This window comes from Bombina bombina, chromosome 5 (genome assembly GCF_027579735.1).
Source record: "Bombina bombina isolate aBomBom1 chromosome 5, aBomBom1.pri, whole genome shotgun sequence".
Taxonomy (NCBI): domain Eukaryota; kingdom Metazoa; phylum Chordata; class Amphibia; order Anura; family Bombinatoridae; genus Bombina; species Bombina bombina.
The window spans coordinates 633,715,646-633,735,018 of NC_069503.1; the positions used below are offsets into that span (position 1 = coordinate 633,715,646).

General features: G+C 36.5%; 1 protein-coding gene across 1 annotated transcript in view; it reads left to right on the plus strand.

Annotated features, from left to right (window-relative positions):
* PTPN3 (protein tyrosine phosphatase non-receptor type 3) overlaps positions 1–19,373 on the plus strand; it is a 651,525-nt gene that overhangs the window by 445,839 nt on the left and 186,313 nt on the right. The window contains exons 11-13 of the mRNA XM_053714599.1: positions 4,171–4,259; positions 7,204–7,267; positions 8,770–8,942. Coding sequence (XP_053570574.1) covers positions 4,171–4,259; positions 7,204–7,267; positions 8,770–8,942 — 326 coding nt within the window. The remainder of the gene's footprint in view (positions 1–4,170; positions 4,260–7,203; positions 7,268–8,769; positions 8,943–19,373) is intronic.

Sequence of the window (19,373 nt, forward strand, 5' to 3'; positions counted from 1 at the left end):
TTCTAATGTTTCCGTGTAGGATCTATACAGGAAAAAGTGAAAGCTACAAACGTCAACACATTATATTTTATACATCTTTACAGACTTATATTTTCATGCTGTGACTAATAGTGTGTTAAACGTACCATCTGTACCTGACTACGATCACTCACTTGTATATCAGCAAAAGTGCCGGTGGCCATGACGGTTGCTATGACTACTAACGTAAACATAACTCCATATGTGTACAAGATCAAATTTCTCAGCTGTACTAGAACAAATGGCGTCTGCATATACTTTGCAGTCAAATGAGTCGCAACAGCAACCCTCCTCCAAGTGGTGAGTAGTCATGTATATCAAAATAAAATTAGCAGTATATTACTTGCTCATTCGCACATATAAATAAAATATTAAATAAAAAGTGACCTAAAAGAATATATATGCCAAACTCTGGCATGCGGGTTACAATTTACTATCTCCACACTGTATAACTACAGAGTTGTATGTAATTAAATATAGGATTTGGACTTATATTGTGACACCTTATCATGTTCCAGCATTTACTAATAAAAGTGTAGCGGAGGCAGATAAGGCTATATCATTCACAATATCACATAACAAGCCTATACATTACAATATGAATTATCATTAGGTGTGTTCACATCCTGGTATTACGGAAATCAGTCTCCGTTTTGAGACTGATTTCTACTTACAGACAGCAGGCACGGCGATGGGGTCGAATATGGCCCCATCGTATGCCAACATCTATATGTCCTACTTTGAGAATGAATATCTTTGGAATACTGATATATCCTCTATTGTTTTTTTCGTCAGATATATAGATGACAATTTTCTGGTCTGGCGTGGGGGACAACATTCATTATTAAATTGGTTTGAAAAATTTAACAACAGAGACACTGGTGAGGTTCAAAATTACGCATAGTGATAAACAGATACATTTTCTTGATCTAGATATATACATACAAGAACATACTCTGGGCACTACGCTATATAGTAAACCCACTGATCGGAACTCTATACTCAATGCAGCCAGTTGCAACCCCCCAACATTACTTAGAGGTATTATCAAGTCACAGTTCATCAGGGTAATACGTAATAATTCTGACAATGCCACAGGGGTCTCCCAGCTACAATTGATGAGAGATAAATTCCTCCAGAGGGGCTACAAGGCACAGGTGGTGGATGATATCTTACAATAGGTCCTAACATCTACACAAGACAGTCTCATCAACACTGAATCTGTGTCTCCTGAATGAAAGAGACTTATCATGGCTACCACTTTTGCGCCAAACACTACGGAGTGGTTCAGTCGGATCCAAGATTGGCCTTTACAAAAGATCTCACCCCCATGATAGCATACAGGAGGGTTACCAATCTCCGTGATATCCTGGTTAAGACTGATCCCAAGAAATGTTATACCAACACGATTCACGTTAACATCAAGGGATCCTATCGTTGCTTGGGATGCACTACGTGCAATGGTCTTATTTCTACCAAGACATTCCATCATCCACATACAAATAAAGTTTATTCTATCAAGCATTCTATCACATGCACTACCACACATGTGATATGCCTTCTCTTCTGCCCATGTGCCCGGTTCTATGTGGGCAAAACGATTGGCACACTCCGGGAAAGGATGGCCAATCACAGACAGGCCATTAGGCTCGCTCTTACTTCTGGAGAATCTGAACAGCCTGTGGCAAGACATTGTGCACAGATGATCCACCAGGTGTCCTCTATTACATATATCTTAATTGATCACATCACCTGCCTGGACAGGGGTGGAGACCGTGACAAGGCTCTACTTAGACGGGAGGCTGAATGGATGTATCGGTTGTGCACGGTGTATCCATGGGGTTTGAACTCACCACCGGATTTCAAAGTGCTCATTTAGATTGGAGATACATACTAAGGGTACATCTAAGGGTATGGTGCACCTATACTTAGGGTTGGTTGGAGGCCAGGCCTCACAGGGGGTAGATCTGCCAACTTGTACCCAAGCCTTTAGTGGTATGGGGTCACAATGTGTTCCTTTCCATTATGGGGATAAGACATCTACCTTGTACTGGTTACCCTCCTACTCTCTCCTATATCTAACATAGGAGCCGGCCGGGTTGAATACCTCCACTACACTTGATGGATCCCACAGCATCCACATAGGAGCTCTGTATATATTAAAGAAGGAAAAATAATCATTTCTCACTAACAGGAGATACATATGTATAATTTCAAAGCAGCAGAAGTCAATGACTCTGTAAAGTTTCAAATGTGGACTTGAAAGTAGCCGACATGGAACTTGTAATACCAGGATGTGAACACACCTGATGATAATTCATATTGTAATGTATAGGCTTGTTATGTGATATTGTGAATGATATAGCCTTATCTGCCTCCACTACACTTTTATTAGTAAATGCTGGAACATGATAAGGTGTCACAATATAAGTCCAAATCCTATATTTAATTACATACAACTCTGTAGTTATACAGTGTGGAGATAGTAAATTGTAACCCGCATGCCAGAGTTTGGCATTATATCATTTATAGATATGAATGTGAATTCTTGTAGGTCACTTTTTATTTAATATTTTATTTATATGTGCGAATGAGCAAGTAATATACTGCTAATTTTATTTTGATATACACTTGAAGGAGGGTTGCTGTTGCGACTCGTTTGACTGCAAAGTATATGCAGACGCCATTTGTTCTAGTACAGCTGTGAAATTTGATCTTGTACGCATATGGAGTTATATTTACGTTAGTCGTCATAGCAACCATCATGGCCACCGGCACTTTTGCTGATATACAAGCGAGTGATCATAGTCAGGTACAGATGGTAAGTTTAACACACTATTAGTCACAGCATGAAAATATAAGTCTGTAGAGATGTATAAAATATAATGTGTTGACGTTTGTAGCTTTCACTTTTTCCTGTATAGATCCTACACGGAAACATTAGAAACCGGAACAGGTTAGGTGATTTGAGGATCATTTGTTTGTTTGGTAGTGAACTCACTTTATGCTCATTTGGGTTGACTTATTTTTGCCCTATATTGTTATTACACGGTAAATGATTGATTTGTTTGAATTTGCATACCGGAAGTATAGTGCATTGTAATACTTCCGGTTTACACCGCTTGGAACGCATGGCTTGCGTTCCAGCATGATGTATTGGCGCTTTTCACTGTATTGTACACAGGTATTTGTTATTTATGATTTCACATGTGTGTATATAAGGTCACATTTTTCACTTTTTGTTAAGCTGATGAAGGGGATGATTTCCCTGAAAACGTTCCAACAATAAACAGAGTTTGTTTTACTTTGCAAAAGACCTGAGAGTGCAATTTGTTTGGAGGACTATATATATATATATATATAATATTGGTGCTTCTGCTGCACTGTTGACTTTTCAGATGGCAGATTAATGGATTTTCATTAACAAATTAATTCTGAAAGAGCCCATGGCCGAATATAAGGCAAAACGTAAGACAATTAATTGCTTTTTAGTGATGATCGCTTTCCCTAAAATACATTCTTTTTTTGCCTGTGCAGTGTGCACATGTCCAAAACATAATAACAAGTTAGTGCTAACATATTAACAAGTTCTATGCACTGGAAATAGTGAACTATGTATGCTCAGTGCAGTGTACTTGACCTTAGTAAATATTACTAATAATAGTAATTACCTGCAGGGAATTTACATCTTTTCTAGTCGTCCACCGATAAAGAGATACAAATAAAACATTCTTGAGGTTTTTCAATGGGTACATCCTTGTATTGCTCTGAAAAATGTTAATCCTGCATTAATATTTTTTTTGCTTGTTAATATGCAGTTTTAAAAGATTATAAATCATTTATATGCAGATCTTTTACAATGCAGTCTTTAATTCCTAATCTGTACTATGCAGATCTTAAATTACATTAATGTCATTTTAAATCATAACTATAGTTAATTATGCAGTTATATATTCTACTCTACAGAAATCAACACAATTTAAAACAATACGAGAGGATTTTTCTTTTTACTTATGAAACACATTATTAGCTTCTTATAAGTGTAATTGAGTTGACAATAACTTGACCTTACTTATATTCCATGAATCAGTATAATATTTTTTTTTTTTTTTAAAAAGTTATTCTTAGTAATGTTTTTGTTTGTTGTTGCAGGACCTACATAACTTAGATCTTCTAATCGGAATTGCTTCCGGGGGTATTGCTGTATATCGAAAACTAATCTGCACTAGTTTCTATCCTTGGTTAGTATTTTGACATATTTATTATTAACACTGGTATAAATCATGCTTGGGATGTGGTAGGGATGATGAATATGTGTATAAGAAAAAAACAAATCATGTGACTATATTAATTCCAATTGATTGTAATTCATGGCACATTAAAGGGGCAGTAAACCTAGAAAATAATGTTATTATCTTAGCACAAACTTTATGCAACCTAATTTTGCAGCTGAAATTTGATTTAAAAAGACAGTTTTTCAGACCACCGCTCTATGCTCTACTGAGCGGGTCTGGTTTCCCCCCTGAGCGCATCTAGGCAGCTGTCTAGTCACAGCCCGGCACGATCGCGCCATTAAACTCAATGTAGCTCGCTCCCACTATCAGACAGAGCAGGAGCGAGCAACATTGAGTGTAATGGTGTGATCGGGCTGGGCTGTGACTAGACAGCTACCCAGATGCGCTCAGGGGGAAAACCAGACCCACTCAGTAGAGCAGCATAGAGAGGTGGTCTGAAAAACCCTCTTTTTTTAATCAAATTTCAGCGGCAAAATTATGTTGCATAAAGTTTGCGCTAAGATAATGTTATATAATTCTGCACTATGTGCAGAATTATATAACATTATTTTCTAGGTTTACTGCCCCTTTAAGACATAGTATATAAAATTAATCTTAAAAACAGGGTCAGTTTCATTAATTAAAATTTGTAAACACTGTTCCCTTGTAAAATAATTACCATTTAGATATGGCAAATATCCCGCTTTTCCTCCACCCGCATCTCATATTGTATTTAGTTGATCGATTACCAATCCAGCTTCATCCAACCGTTGTGTACCCTACGAACTGGATGCCAAAGTGGGCACGCAAAAATTGGATAAAACCGGATTTGACATTGATCAACTAAATACAGTAGGAGACGCGGGCGGAGGAACAGCGGGATATTTGCCATATCTAAATGGTAATTATTTTACAAAGGAACGTTCTTTACAAATTTTAATGAATGAAACTGCTCCTGTTTTTAATATTTATTTTATATACTATGTCATAAAGTGCCAGACATTACAATCAATTTAAGCCTTGATAAATTAGGGGATATATAAAAATCTCAATAAAATACAGACAGCAGAAATTTACATCACAGACAAAATGTCCTAAGTGTTATTATTTAATTTATATAGTTATTATGTATGCTATTGCGATTTAAAGATGGGCCAAATCAGAACTTTTTTGTTTCACTCACAGGGCCAGTGAATATATTTTTGTAAAATAAATATATATTTTTCTAAAAATAAAATTCTTATAATCATTGTTCTTTTAAGACACATGACAGGGGTAATTTTATTTATTTATTTGTCTTTAATGGGATGGTCTACTTGCTCGATTTAAGGAGTCCTAAGAGCGCATCTATTGCTACTGGCAAAAAGTGGTGGATCTTAGAAACCGTACACCAGCAGATGCAGTTTTTGTTTATTATAGAGAAGGATATCTGGCTTAACACATTTCATCTCTGTGTATAATAGACCAAGAATCTGCTTCTTTACATGATGCCATTTTAAAATAGCTGCAAAAGTGATTGTCGTGTCCAAATCGTGCAGGGGATAGTGCTGCTGTGATGCAATCTCCAGGTTCTAATCCCACTCAAGACAGTTAGTATTTTCCTCAGACGGAAATTTCCTAAACTTTTCATTGTAAAAATAAAATGTAAAAAAATAAACTACCAGGTGGTTAGAACACTTTTCTTCTGTACTGGATTTCATCGGTTCTAGGCCCACGCCCCATGCTATGTGGTTAGTGGGAATTTTTTTTTTATTCTAATAAATGTCAATCAGTGCTCAAATTGAAATGTCTGAAACTTTAGATTTTCAACAGTATGCAATGTATATGATTTTCATAAAGAATTTACTTCTTAATATATTTAACCAGTGTCTGGAATTAACTCTTTTTATCTGTCTGATTATGAAATCTAAAACTGCTGATTGACTTCTCAAGAGCTTAGATCATAAAAAAGACAGATAACTTGACTGATATGTGAAGTTTACAGGTTCAGTTATTATTTTTTTCTCCAATTAAATTTTCTTTAATTTCTCTAACATATTCGTAGAAATGACAAAGACGTATAAAGTGTCTTACAGCTCATATAGTGTGTGTGATAAATTAATGTTATGGTTCTAGTAATCTTAATCACTTTAGGTACAATAAGGATAAATAAAAATGCCCTTAACCACAGGACTGCAACACATTCTGAAGGTAATTCAATGCAAAAAAATATTAATGTTGTGTGTATATATATATATATATATGTATATATATATATATATATATATATATATATATATATATATATATATATATATATATATATATATGTATATATATATATATATATATATATATATATACACACACACACACAACATTAATATTTTTTTCCACTGAGGCATAGAAATACATAATCTGCAAAGAAAGGTTGACACAAGTGTTATATTTTTTAAACAGATAGTAAAGTTCAAGCTATTACATTTGAAAATGATTTGGCAGTTTGACTCTTAGGTGTATATTTATTAAGCAGCGGATACTGCTTACTCCGTGCGAGCCTTTTGGCTCGATGGAAACAGGATTTAAGAAGTAGCGTTCTTAAGACCACTGCTCCCTAACTCGTCCACCACCCGATCGGGACACCCCCTGCTAGTGGCCGATTGGCTGCGAATGTGCAGGAGGCGGCATTGCACAAGCATTTCACCAGAAATGCTTGTACAATGTTAAATGCTGACAGCGTATGCTGTCTGCATTTAGCGATTCGGGGGCGGACATAAGTCGCTATAGCAAGTTATGTCTGCCCGGGGTATGATAAGTCTACCCCTTAGTGTCCTTATAAGGTATTGGAAAGGGTAATTGTTCTAAATGTTCTGTCTCTCAATAGAATTTTCTATAAATTATTTTCTTACTCATTTTTATATTATTTTTTTAGGGTGAACATTCTTAAAATTTCTTTCAAAAGAAAAAGATTTTTCATTCATCAACGACAAAAACAGGTAAGTGGATTTTGTTTTCCTTCTTTTTTTGTACAGAATTCAAGCTTAGAGCACTTTGTTGCACATACATTTAATTTAAACAGATAAATATATCTGAATAGCTATTACCTAACATCAATACATCAGAGAAGAAGCATCTTGCACCAAAGTATTCAGTAATGACTGATAAGAAGGGGGGTATGAATTTTATGCTGAACTGCTGTATCTTGTGGCTGTCAGAGTTAGTGAGAACAAAGAGAACCGTTACATTTACTCTTATAAAATTTGCTTTGTTCTATTGGTATCCTTTTTTGAAGATGCAGCAATGCACTACCAGAAACTAGCTGAAGACATTGGGTGAGCCATTGACAAGAAGCATATTTGGGCAGCCACTAATCAGCAGCTAGCTACCAGTATTGCATTGCTGTGCTTGAGCCTACCTAGGTATGCTTTTCAGCAAAGAATACCAGGAAAACAAAGCTAATCTGATCAAAGAAATTAATTGTAAATCTTAAACATAAAATAATTTGGGGTTTTATGTCCCTTTTAAAGGGACCGTTTACACCAATTTTCATTTAACTGCATGTAATAGACACTACTATAAAGAATAATATGCACAGATACTGATCCAAAAATCCAGTATAAAACCGTTTAAAAAATTACTCTGAAGCTCCCAGTTTAGCACTGTTGAAAAGTTTAACTGGAACACCCACTGCAAGTGGTTCTATAGCAGACTCTTTCCCCCCTCCCCCTTCCTCTGCATATGAAAAGACTCTTTGCACAAACAGAAGCAAGATAAAGTAGGTATACATCAGTATTATCCTAAAACTTTGGAGCTTGTTTAGGAGTCTGAACATCAGCGCAATGTTATTTAAAAATAAGCAAAACTATACATTTAAAAAAAAAAAACTGTATAGGCTATATAAATGGATCATCTACGAAACATTTATGCAAAGAAAAATCTAGTGTATAATGTCCCTTTAATACCGATCTCTGCATGGATATGTTCTGGAACTGCATAGTAAACAAGTATTATGCCAAAATCATCAGGTTTTTATGGTAAATAAGATGATGATACCTTGAAGGTGTATTTTTTTCTGATTGCTATTCAAAAGATAAATCATGTCAAGCAGAAAGTGAGAAAGGGACCTTTCTGTTTTTGGCTTGAACAGGAAGAACTTTTTTTAAGACGTACGTCTTCAAGACAGACCAGAATCGATAGTTATGTCCTTGGTTCTCATATTGACTTTTATATCCCTTTAAATAAAATGTTAGTAGCAAAAAAAGAAGAAGCTATTTAAGGTAGTATAGATCAGAACTCATGAGCAGGGGCTTTGAGAACTGCATGTTATAATCTCATGTAATCATACGTATTGTTACAGCACTACTAGTATACAGTTTGTTGGTGCTTATAAATAATGATTATCATTATTATAATAATAATCATCAATTCAAGCATTTTTAGAGAATATTATTTTGTTCAAAGCCACTTCTTTTATATATTGCATGAATCTGTGTTTCAGAGTGGGTGCCGGGAACAAATTATTGCATTCAGTATGCTAAATTATCGAGCCTGCAAAAACCTTTGGAAATCTTGTGTGGACCATCATACATTTTTTCAGACTAAGAGATCACTACCTCATGAAAAGAAACTTGTGTCTAACTACTGGACTTTGGGCACCATAAATCAAGCTAAGTAAGTTTATATGTTTTTGTGACTGTTATTTAAATGCATATACTACATAATAATGTTTACTAAGGTAGTTATTATCTTGATAGAAAAAAGAGGAAGAGCGGTCCCAAAATCCAAATGTGTTTATTTCTCCAACTTAAAACTTAACATGGTACACACAGTAAAAATGTCGGGTTTTACGCGTTTCGGCTGGTGCCGTACTCATAAACCTGATTAGACACAGGTAAGTGCCTTCTTAAAAAGGATACAACCTTAATGGCTATTGGTTCGTGTGGAACACACCCCTATTAACCATTTGAATTCAAAATGTACACAAGTAATTACACTTATAAAGTATTGGTTTTATCAGATAAGTTCAAAAGACACAGGATTACATTTATATTAGCAGAGGTGAATTTCAAATAAAGAGAAAAAGAAAAATGATGATTTCTTAAGTAATCTAGATAAAAATAAAAATTGCATCACAAAACATTGCAAAATATTATTTAAACAAACTATGTTGCAAACTGTGCACACATATAAACAAATATTGATTTTAAATGGACATTTGCTAACTTGGTAATACCTTTACAAAGCAAGCTTAAAAACTATACAGTTTATAACATCATTGCTACAAAATAGTTTGCTGTTGTAACTACAACAATAGACAATGTTTATTTAGATTGAGATTCACCTTTTAGTAATACCACTTGTGTGTAGATGAACAATAGATTGTATGAAGGTTAAGACTATTACAATAAGTCTATGATCTACTCTGTAATGGGCTCATTTCATCTCTTAGTTGTATGCATAATTTGTGTATTTTAGAGTGCTAAAGTATATACAAGGAGATACACAAAAAGCTAGTACAATTTGTGTATATAAAGTTAAACTTAAATTTAAACTTAAACAGGGGTGTACCGGACCATGAACCCACTATTTCCAATGGTTGATGATATCAAACTCGGAATTAAATCCCTGAGGAACCTGAGTATTGAACCTCGTGTCTCGCTAGAAGTTGGTCCTTGTCGCCTCCCCTAGGGGGCAATTTTACAGATTCAATGTCTCTCCATCTAAAAGATCCAGTGTCCTTGTTGTGCACCTCTATAAAATGCCTTGATAATGCCGAGCATGGCTTTTCATATTTGATGTAGCCTAAGTGTTCTCGAATTCATGTACGGACCTTTCTGCTGGTCATTCCAACATACTGTTGGGAGTGTGCTTTGCACTCTATGAGGTACACGACATAGGTACTGGAACACTTTATACATCCTCTGGTGGCAAATTTTTGTGTGGTGGTACATGAGTAAAATTCTTTACCCTCAATGATGGAATCACAGGCTTTACATCTGTGATCCCCGCACTTGTAGGTGCCATTAACCTGCAACCAAGAACTTTTTTTATTTTGATGAGAGGGTAAAAGACTTTGAGATAAGAGGTTACCCAGGGTCAGATTTTTCGAATATACACATTTAAATCCTTTTTCCACAGTTGATTTTAAATATACATCTCCCAATAAGATGGGAAAATATTTCTTAATGATGTTACACACTGTGGAAAAATCTGAGGAGTATTGGGTAATGAATGTGAGAGGTCTATCTTCCCTGTTCTCACTACGTTGGGGCTTTTGGGGATTTCTGCCTGCTTTAGCCATACTCTTGGCTATATTGTTGAGCTGTTTTGGTGGATATCCCCTATTTTTTAGTCTCTGCTTAATTTCCCTACACTCCTCAAGGTAATCACTGTCCTTGTTGCAAATTCTCCTGGCTCTTAAAAACTGACTCTTCATGATACCATTAAACACATGAGGGGGATGCCCACTTTTTCGGTGCAGGATCGTGTTCCCTGAAATAGGTTTTCTATACAGTTTTGAATTAATTTTATGTGTTGCTGAATCTCCTATTAGAGTAACGTCCAAAAAATTGACCTTATGTCTATGCCACTCATATGTGAACTTGAGACCATGTCTTGCTTCATTTAAGTATTGAAAAAATGTGACTGCTTGTTTCTCAGTGGATGACCATATAAAAATAAGGTCATCAATGAAGCGGCGGTAAAACACTACTTCTGCTCTGAGGGGGCTGTCACCTCCATAAATGAAAGAACGCTCAAGCCAGCCCATGAATAAATTTGCGTAAGAGGGGGCAAATTTTGCCCCCATGGCCGTACCTTGTTTTTGGAGGTAAAAAACCCTCTCAAAGCAGAAGTAGTTATGCTCAAGTAAATACCTTGTGATACGTAGGAGATACATGATGTTGTCTGTGGTCAAATCTGCGCTAGATGTTAAAAAGTATTTGATAGCCACCAACCCCATGTCGTGGGGTATGCTGGAATACAAAGAAACCACGTCTATGGTTAGCCAGCTGTAGTGTTCATGCCATTCAATGTACTCCAGCATACCCAACACATGGGAAGTATCACGAATGTAACTAGGCAAGGCTACGACATAAGGTTGGAGTATTCCATCAAGCCAGTCACATAACGGCTCTAAAAGAGAACCTATCCCTGATATAATGGGACGACCTTTGACATTGGTCACACTTTTTTGAAGTAGTTATTATCATCACTCCATGATCCCAAGGTTAATACTACCTGCTCAGACATTGCAAATAGGAACCGGTTTAAGGGGTTCTACAGTATATAGAAAGACATTGTATCGATGAGTTTTGTGAGATATAACTTTTTTATATATATTTTGTTTATTATAAACAACACATACTAAATTGCACTATATGCTAAGGGGCAGACATGCAAAACTAAAGAACTTTAAAGGGACAGTACACTGTAAAATTGTTTTTATATTAATGTATTTTCAATGACTTGTTCTATGACTACCAGCTGAGAAATTGCATTTTCAGGTTTATTTGTGTATATGAAGTAGCTGGTTTTGTGCTTTTAAACCACAGCCTATTACAATGGGTTGAGTTTCAGGTAATATCATATCTCATTTTGTTATCACTTTGTGTACACACATTTGCTTCCTTATCTTATATTTGTCTGTAAACCAAAGCTCAATACATAGAGAGAACAATTGAAAATTATAATTTTATTACTTAACTATCCTACACCCCATTGTTAGTTTAATTTCTTCTGCTGGCTGTGTTTACTTAGGTTATTCAATAGCTGAGACTCCAGTCTCAAAAGTTTTAGTATAGTTGGGGACACCACAAGCTTTATCAGTCTATTTCAAAGGCCAAAGTAGGGGTAAAGGAGCTACTTGTAAACAATTTAATCCACTCCAGCAGGTAAAATGGATTATTGGGAACAATTTAAATGGGGGGAAATATTTGGGTGAACTGTCCCTTTCATCTTTCATTTATTCTGAAACTAATTTATAGTCAACAAAACTTTATTGAAAAGACTACAAAAATCCGGAATGAACAGATTATTTCTTTCATGTAATTAACAAGAGTCCATGAGCTAGTGACGTATGGGATATACATTCCTACCAGGAGGGGCAAAGTTTCCCAAACCTTAAAATGCCTATAAATACACCCCTCACCACACCCACAAATCAGTTTTACAAACTTTGCCTCCAAGGGAGGTGGTGAAGTAAGTTTGTGCTAGATTCTACGTTGATATGCGCTCCGCAGCAAGTTGGAGCCCGGTTTTCCTCTCAGCGTGCAGTGAATGTCAGAGGGATGTGAAGAGAGTATTGCCTATTGAATGCAGTGATCTCCTTCTACGGGGTCTATTTCATAAGGTTCTCTGTTATCGGTCGTAGAGATTCATCTCTTACCTCCCTTTTCAGATCGACGATATACTCTTATATTTACCATTACCTCTACTGATTCTCGTTTCAGTACTGGTTTGGCTTTCTACAAACATGTAGATGAGTGTCCTGGGGTAAGTAAGTCTTATTTTCTGTGACACTCTAAGCTATGGTTGGGCACTTTATTTATAAAGTTCTAAATATATGTATTCAAACATTTATTTGCCTTGACTCAGAATGTTCAACTTTCCTTATTTTCAGACAGTCAGTTTCATATTTGGGATTATGCATTGAATTATCATATTTTTCTTACCTCAAAAATTTGACTTTTTTCCCTGTGGGCTGTTAGGCTCGCGGGGGCTGAAAATGCTTCATTTTATTGCGTCATTCTTGGCGCGGACTTTTTTGGCGCAAAAATTCTTTTCCGTTTCCGGCGTCATACGTGTCGCCGGAAGTTACGTCATTTTTTGACGTTATTTTGCGCCAAAAATGTCGGCGTTCCGGAGGTGGCGTCATTTTTGGCGCCAAAAGCATTTAGGCGCCAAATAATGTGGGCGTCTTATTTGGGGCGTCGCTTTTGTCTCCACATTATTTCAGTCTCATTTTTCATTTGCTTCTGGTTGCTAGAAGCTTGATATTTGGCATTCTTTCCCATTCCTGAAACTGTCTTATAAGGAATTTGATCTATTTTGCTTTATATGTTGTTTTTTCTCTTACATATTGCAAGATGTCTCACGTTGCATCTGAGCCAGAAGATACTACAGGAAAATCACTGCCTGCTGGATCTACCAAAGCTAAGTGTATCTGCTGTAAATTTTTGGTAGCTATTCCTCCAGCTGTTGTTTGTAATAATTGTCATGACAAACTTGTTAAAGCAGATAATATTTCCTTTAGTAATGTACCATTGCCTGTTGCAGTTCCCTCAACATCTAAGGTGCAGAATGTTCCTGATAACATAAGAGATTTTGTTTCTGAATCCATAAAGAAGGCTTTGTCTGTTATTTCTCCTTCTAGTAAACGTAAAAAGTCTTTTAAATCTTCTCTCTCTACAGATGAATTTTTAAATGAACACCATCATTCTGATTCTTTGGACTCTTCTGGTTCAGAGGATTCTATCTCAGAGATTGATGCTGATAAATCTTCATATTTATTTAAGATGGAATTTATTCGCTCTTTACTTAAAGAAGTACTAATTGCTTTAGAAATAGAGGATTCTAGTCCTCTTGATACTAATTCTATACGTTTGGATAAGGTTTTTAAAGCTCCTGCGGTTATTCCAGAAGTTTTTCCTGTTCCTAATGCTATTTCTGCAGTGATTTCCAAAGAATGGGATAAATTGGGTAATTCATTTACTCCTTCTAAACGTTTTAAGCAAATATATCCTGTTCCGCCTGACAGGTTAGAATTTTGGGACAAAATCCCTAAAGTTGATGGGGCTATTTCTACCCTTGCTAAACGTACTACCATTCCTACGTCAGATGGTACCTCGTTTAAGGATCCTTTAGATAGAAAAATTGAATCCTTTCTAAGAAAAGCTTATCTGTGTTCAGGTAATCTTCTTAGACCTGCTATATCTTTGGCTGATGTTGCTGCAGCTTCAACTTTTTGGTTGGAAACCCTAGCGCAACAAGTAGCAAATCGTGATTCTCATGATATTATTATTCTTCTCCAGCATGCTAATAATTTTATCTGTGATGCCATTTTTGATATTATTAGAGTTGATGTTAGGTTTATGTCTCTAGCTATCTTAGCCAGAAGAGCTTTATGGCTTAAGACTTGGAATGCTGATATGGCTTCTAAATCAACTCTACTTTCCATTTCTTTCCAGGGAAACAAATTATTTGGTTCTCAGTTGGATTCTATTATTTCAACTGTTACTGGTGGGAAAGGAACTTTTTTACCACAGGATAAAAGATCTAAAGGTAAAAACAGGGCTAACAATCGTTTTCGTTCCTTTCGTTTCAACAAAGAACAAAAGCCTGATCCTTCGCCCTCAGGAGCAGTTTCAGTTTGGAAACCATCTCCAGTCTGGAATAAATCCAAGCCTGCTAGAAAGGCAAAGCCTGCTTCTAAGTTCACATGAAGGTACGGCCCTCATTCCAGTTCAGCTGGTAGGGGGCAGGTTACGTTTTTTCAAAGAAATTTGGATCAATTCTGTTCACAATCTTTGGATTCAGAGCATTGTTTCAGAAGGGTACAGAATTGGTTTCAAGATGAGACCTCCTGCAAAGAGATTTTTTCTTTCCCGTGTCCCAGTAAATCCAGTGAAAGCTCAAGCATTTCTGAATTGTGTTTCAGATCTAGAGTTGGCTGGAGTAATTATGCCAGTTCCAGTTCCGGAACAGGGGATGGGGTTTTATTCAAATCTCTTCATTGTACCAAAGAAGGAGAATTCCTTCAGACCAGTTCTGGATCTAAAATTATTGAATCATTATGTAAGGATACCAACGTTCAAGATGGTAACTGTAAGGACTATATTGCCTTTTGTTCAGCAAGGGAATTATATGTCCACAATAGATTTACAGGATGCATATCTGCATATTCCGATTCATCCAGATCATTTTCAGTTCCTGAGATTCTCTTTTCTAGACAAGCATTACCAATTTGTGGCTCTACCGTTTGGCCTTGCTACAGCTCCAAGAATTTTCACAAAGATTCTCGGTGCCCTTCTGTCTGTAATCAGAGAACAGGGTATTGTGGTATTTCCTTATTTGGACGATATCTTGGTACTTGCTCAGTCTTTACATTTAGCAGAGTCTCATACGAATCGACTTGTGTTGTTTCTTCAAGATCATGGTTGGAGGATCAATTTACCAAAAAGTTCTTTGATTCCTCAAACAAGGGTAACCTTTCTGGGTTTCCAGATAGATTCAGTGTCCATGACTCTGTCTTTAACAGACAAGAGACGTCTAAAATTGATTACAGCTTGTCGAAACCTTCAGTCTCAATCATTCCCTTCGGTAGCCTTATGCATGGAAATTCTAGGTCTTATGACTGCTGCATCGGACGCGATCCCCTTTGCTCGTTTTCACATGCGACCTCTTCAGCTCTGTATGCTGAACCAATGGTGCAGGGATTACACGAAGATATATCAATTAATATCTTTAAAACCGATTGTTCGACACTCTCTAACGTGGTGGACAGATCACCATCGTTTAATTCAGGGGGCTTCTTTTGTTCTTCCGACCTGGACTGTAATTTCAACAGATGCAAGTCTCACAGGTTGGGGAGCTGTGTGGGGATCTCTGACGGCACAGGGAGTTTGGGAATCTCAGGAGGTGAGATTACCGATCAATATTTTGGAACTCCGTGCAATTTTCAGAGCTCTTCAGTTTTGGCCTCTTCTGAAGAGAGAATCGTTCATTTGTTTTCAGACAGACAATGTCACAACTGTGGCATACATCAATCATCAAGGAGGGACTCACAGTCCTCTGGCTATGAAAGAAGTATCTCGAATTTTGGTTTGGGCGGAATCCAGCTCCTGTCTAATCTCTGCGGTTCATATCCCAGGTGTAGACAATTGGGAAGTGGATTATCTCAGTCGCCAAACGTTGCATCCGGGCGAATGGTCTCTTCACCCAGAGGTATTTCTTCAGATTGTTCAAATGTGGGGGCTTCCAGAGATAGATCTGATGGCCTCTCATCTAAACAAGAAACTTCCCAGGTATCTGTCCAGATCCCGGGATCCTCAGGCGGAGGCAGTGGATGCATTATCACTTCCTTGGAAGTATCGTCCTGCCTATATCTTTCCGCCTCTAGTTCTTCTTCCAAGAGTAATCTCCAAGATTCTGAGGGAATGCTCGTTTGTTCTGCTAATAGCTCCAGCATGGCCTCACAGGTTTTGGGATGCGGATCTTGTCCGGATGGCATCTTGCCAACCGTGGACTCTTCCGTTAAGACCAGACCTTCTGTCGCAAGGTCCTTTTTTCCATCCGGATCTGAAATCCTTAAATTTAAAGGTATGGAGATTGAACGCTTGATTCTTAGTCAAAGAGGTTTCTCTGACTCTGTGATTGATACTATGTTACAGGCTCGTAAATCTGTATCTAGAGAGATATATTATAGAGTCTGGAAGACTTATATTTCTTGGTGTCTTACTCATCATTTTTCTTGGTATTCTTTTAGAATTCCGAGAATATTACAATTTCTTCAGGATGGTTTAGATAAGGGTTTGTCCGCAAGTTCCTTGAAAGGACAAATCTCTGCTCTTTCTGTTCTTTTTCACAGAAAGATTGCTATTCTTCCTGATATTCATTGTTTTGTACAAGCTTTGGTTCGTATAAAACCTGTCATTAAGTCCATTTCTCCTCCATGGAGTTTGAATTTGGTTCTGGGAGCTCTTCAAGCTCCTCCGTTTGAACCTATGCATTCATTGGACATTAAATTGCTTTCTTGGAAAGTTTTGTTCCTTTTGGCCATCTCTTCTGCCAGAAGAGTTTCTGAATTATCTGCTCTTTCTTGTGAGTCTCCTTTTCTGATTTTTCATCAGGATAAGGCGGTGTTGCGAACTTCTTTTGAATTTTTACCTAAGGTTGTGAATTCCAACAACATTAGTAGAGAAATCGTGGTTCCTTCATTATGTCCTAATCCTAAGAATTCTAAGGAGAAATCGTTACATTCTTTGGATGTTGTTAGAGCTTTGAAATATTATGTTGAAGCTACTAAATCTTTCCGAAAGACTTCTAGTCTATTTGTCATCTTTTCTGGTTCTAGAAAAGGCCAGAAAGCTTCTGCCATTTCTTTGGCATCCTGGTTGAAATCTTTAATTCATCTTGCCTATGTTAAATCGGGTAAGACTCCGCCTCAGAGGATTACAGCTCATTCTACTAGGTCAGTTTCTACTTCCTGGGCGTTTAGGAATGAAGCTTCAGTTGATCAGATTTGCAAAGCAGCGACTTGGTCCTCTTTGCATACTTTTACTAAATTCTACCATTTTGATGTATTCTCTTCTTCTGAAGCAGTTTTTGGTAGAAAGGTACTTCAGGCAGTGGTTTCGGTTTGAATCTTCTGCTTATGTTTTTCATTAAACTTTATTTTGGGTGTGGATTATTTTCAGCAGGAATTGGCTGTCTTTATTTTATCCCTCCCTCTCTAGTGACTCTTGTGTGGAAAGATCCACATCTTGGGTATTCATTATCCCATACGTCACTAGCTCATGGACTCTTGTTAATTACATGAAAGAAAACATAATTTATGTAAGAACTTACCTGATAAATTCATTTCTTTCATATTAACAAGAGTCCATGAGGCCCACCCTTTTTTGTGGTGGTTATGATTTTTTTGTATAAAGCACAATTATTCCAATTCCTTATTTTATATGCTTCGCACTTTTTTTCTTATCACCCCACTTCTTGGCTATTCGTTAAACTGATTTGTGGGTGTGGTGAGGGGTGTATTTATAGGCATTTTAAGGTTTGGGAAACTTTGCCCCTCCTGGTAGGAATGTATATCCCATACGTCACTAGCTCATGGACTCTTGTTAATATGAAAGAAATGAATTTATCAGGTAAGTTCTTACATAAATTATGTTTTTTTTTCAAGTCCCCTCTCTTATTAGACTTTATTCTTATACTTTCTTTTAAATTCCTGTCTCACATTTCACATTAGTTGCAGATAGACAATTTTCACTTTATCTGTTAACAAACATGCATCAAATGATTAGTTCACACATTACACACCTATAATACACATTTATTTAGGTGATAGCAGCAACGTTAGATTGTTATTTTTGGTTTTGTTGGTATTTTGGTAATGTCACCAAAGTTCTTTAAAAAAATGTTTGTGCTTTGGCAAATGATTTAAGAAAGTAATTCACAACTTAGATTAACAAAACATTATTTGGGTAATCTCATAAGCTCTCTTGCAGCACAGCTGAGACCTAAATTATGTGAGTGATTACCTCACATGGCCTGGATTTGTAACAAACTTTTTATAAGCACATGAGAATCAGATGATGATTCCATGGTGTATCTTTCTTATTGCAGAATAACTGAGAGTGCAGTGAGTTTACTTATGTATAAGGGTTCTTGAGAAGCTAAAATAACCATTAGATATTTAAATGAATAGATCTATTGGTTTGTATTTGCTGTCAAAATCTTTTACTGTGAGTTTTACAGAAGCTGACAAGGAATAGCAATGAAGTCTCAGAGGCAATTATTTCCATCATCCAATTGATACATCTTATAAATTTCTGGATATATCAAAGGCTAACACATTAGCATTTAAAGGGATGCTAAACTCAAAAGTATACTTTATTGATTCAGACAGAGCATGTCATTCTAACAACTTTATAATGTACTTGTATTATCTCATTCAATTTGTTAACTTGGTATACAAGTTTGTTGAAAAGCATACCTTGGTAGTCTCAAGAACAGCAATGCACTACTGGGAGCTAACCGCTGATTGGTGGCTGCCAACATATACCTCTTGATATTAGCTCACCTGGATACCAAGAGAATTAAGCTAATTTTTTTATAGAAGTAAATTGAAAAGTTGGTTACAATTGTATGAATTGTCTAAATAATGAAAGAAAGAAAAAATGGGGTTTATGTCCCTTTAACACTAGACTTCTATTGTCTAAATTGTAAGACCTTTGGCGCAGATTCCTCCTCTTTCTGTGTTAGTTTGTTTAGTTTAGTTTGCATTGTGTATCTGTATTTCTTTTTTAACATAAATCGGTGAAATTATGTACTTAAATCATGTACCCAGCTCTGTGGTAAATTATGATTTTATATTACTGTGCA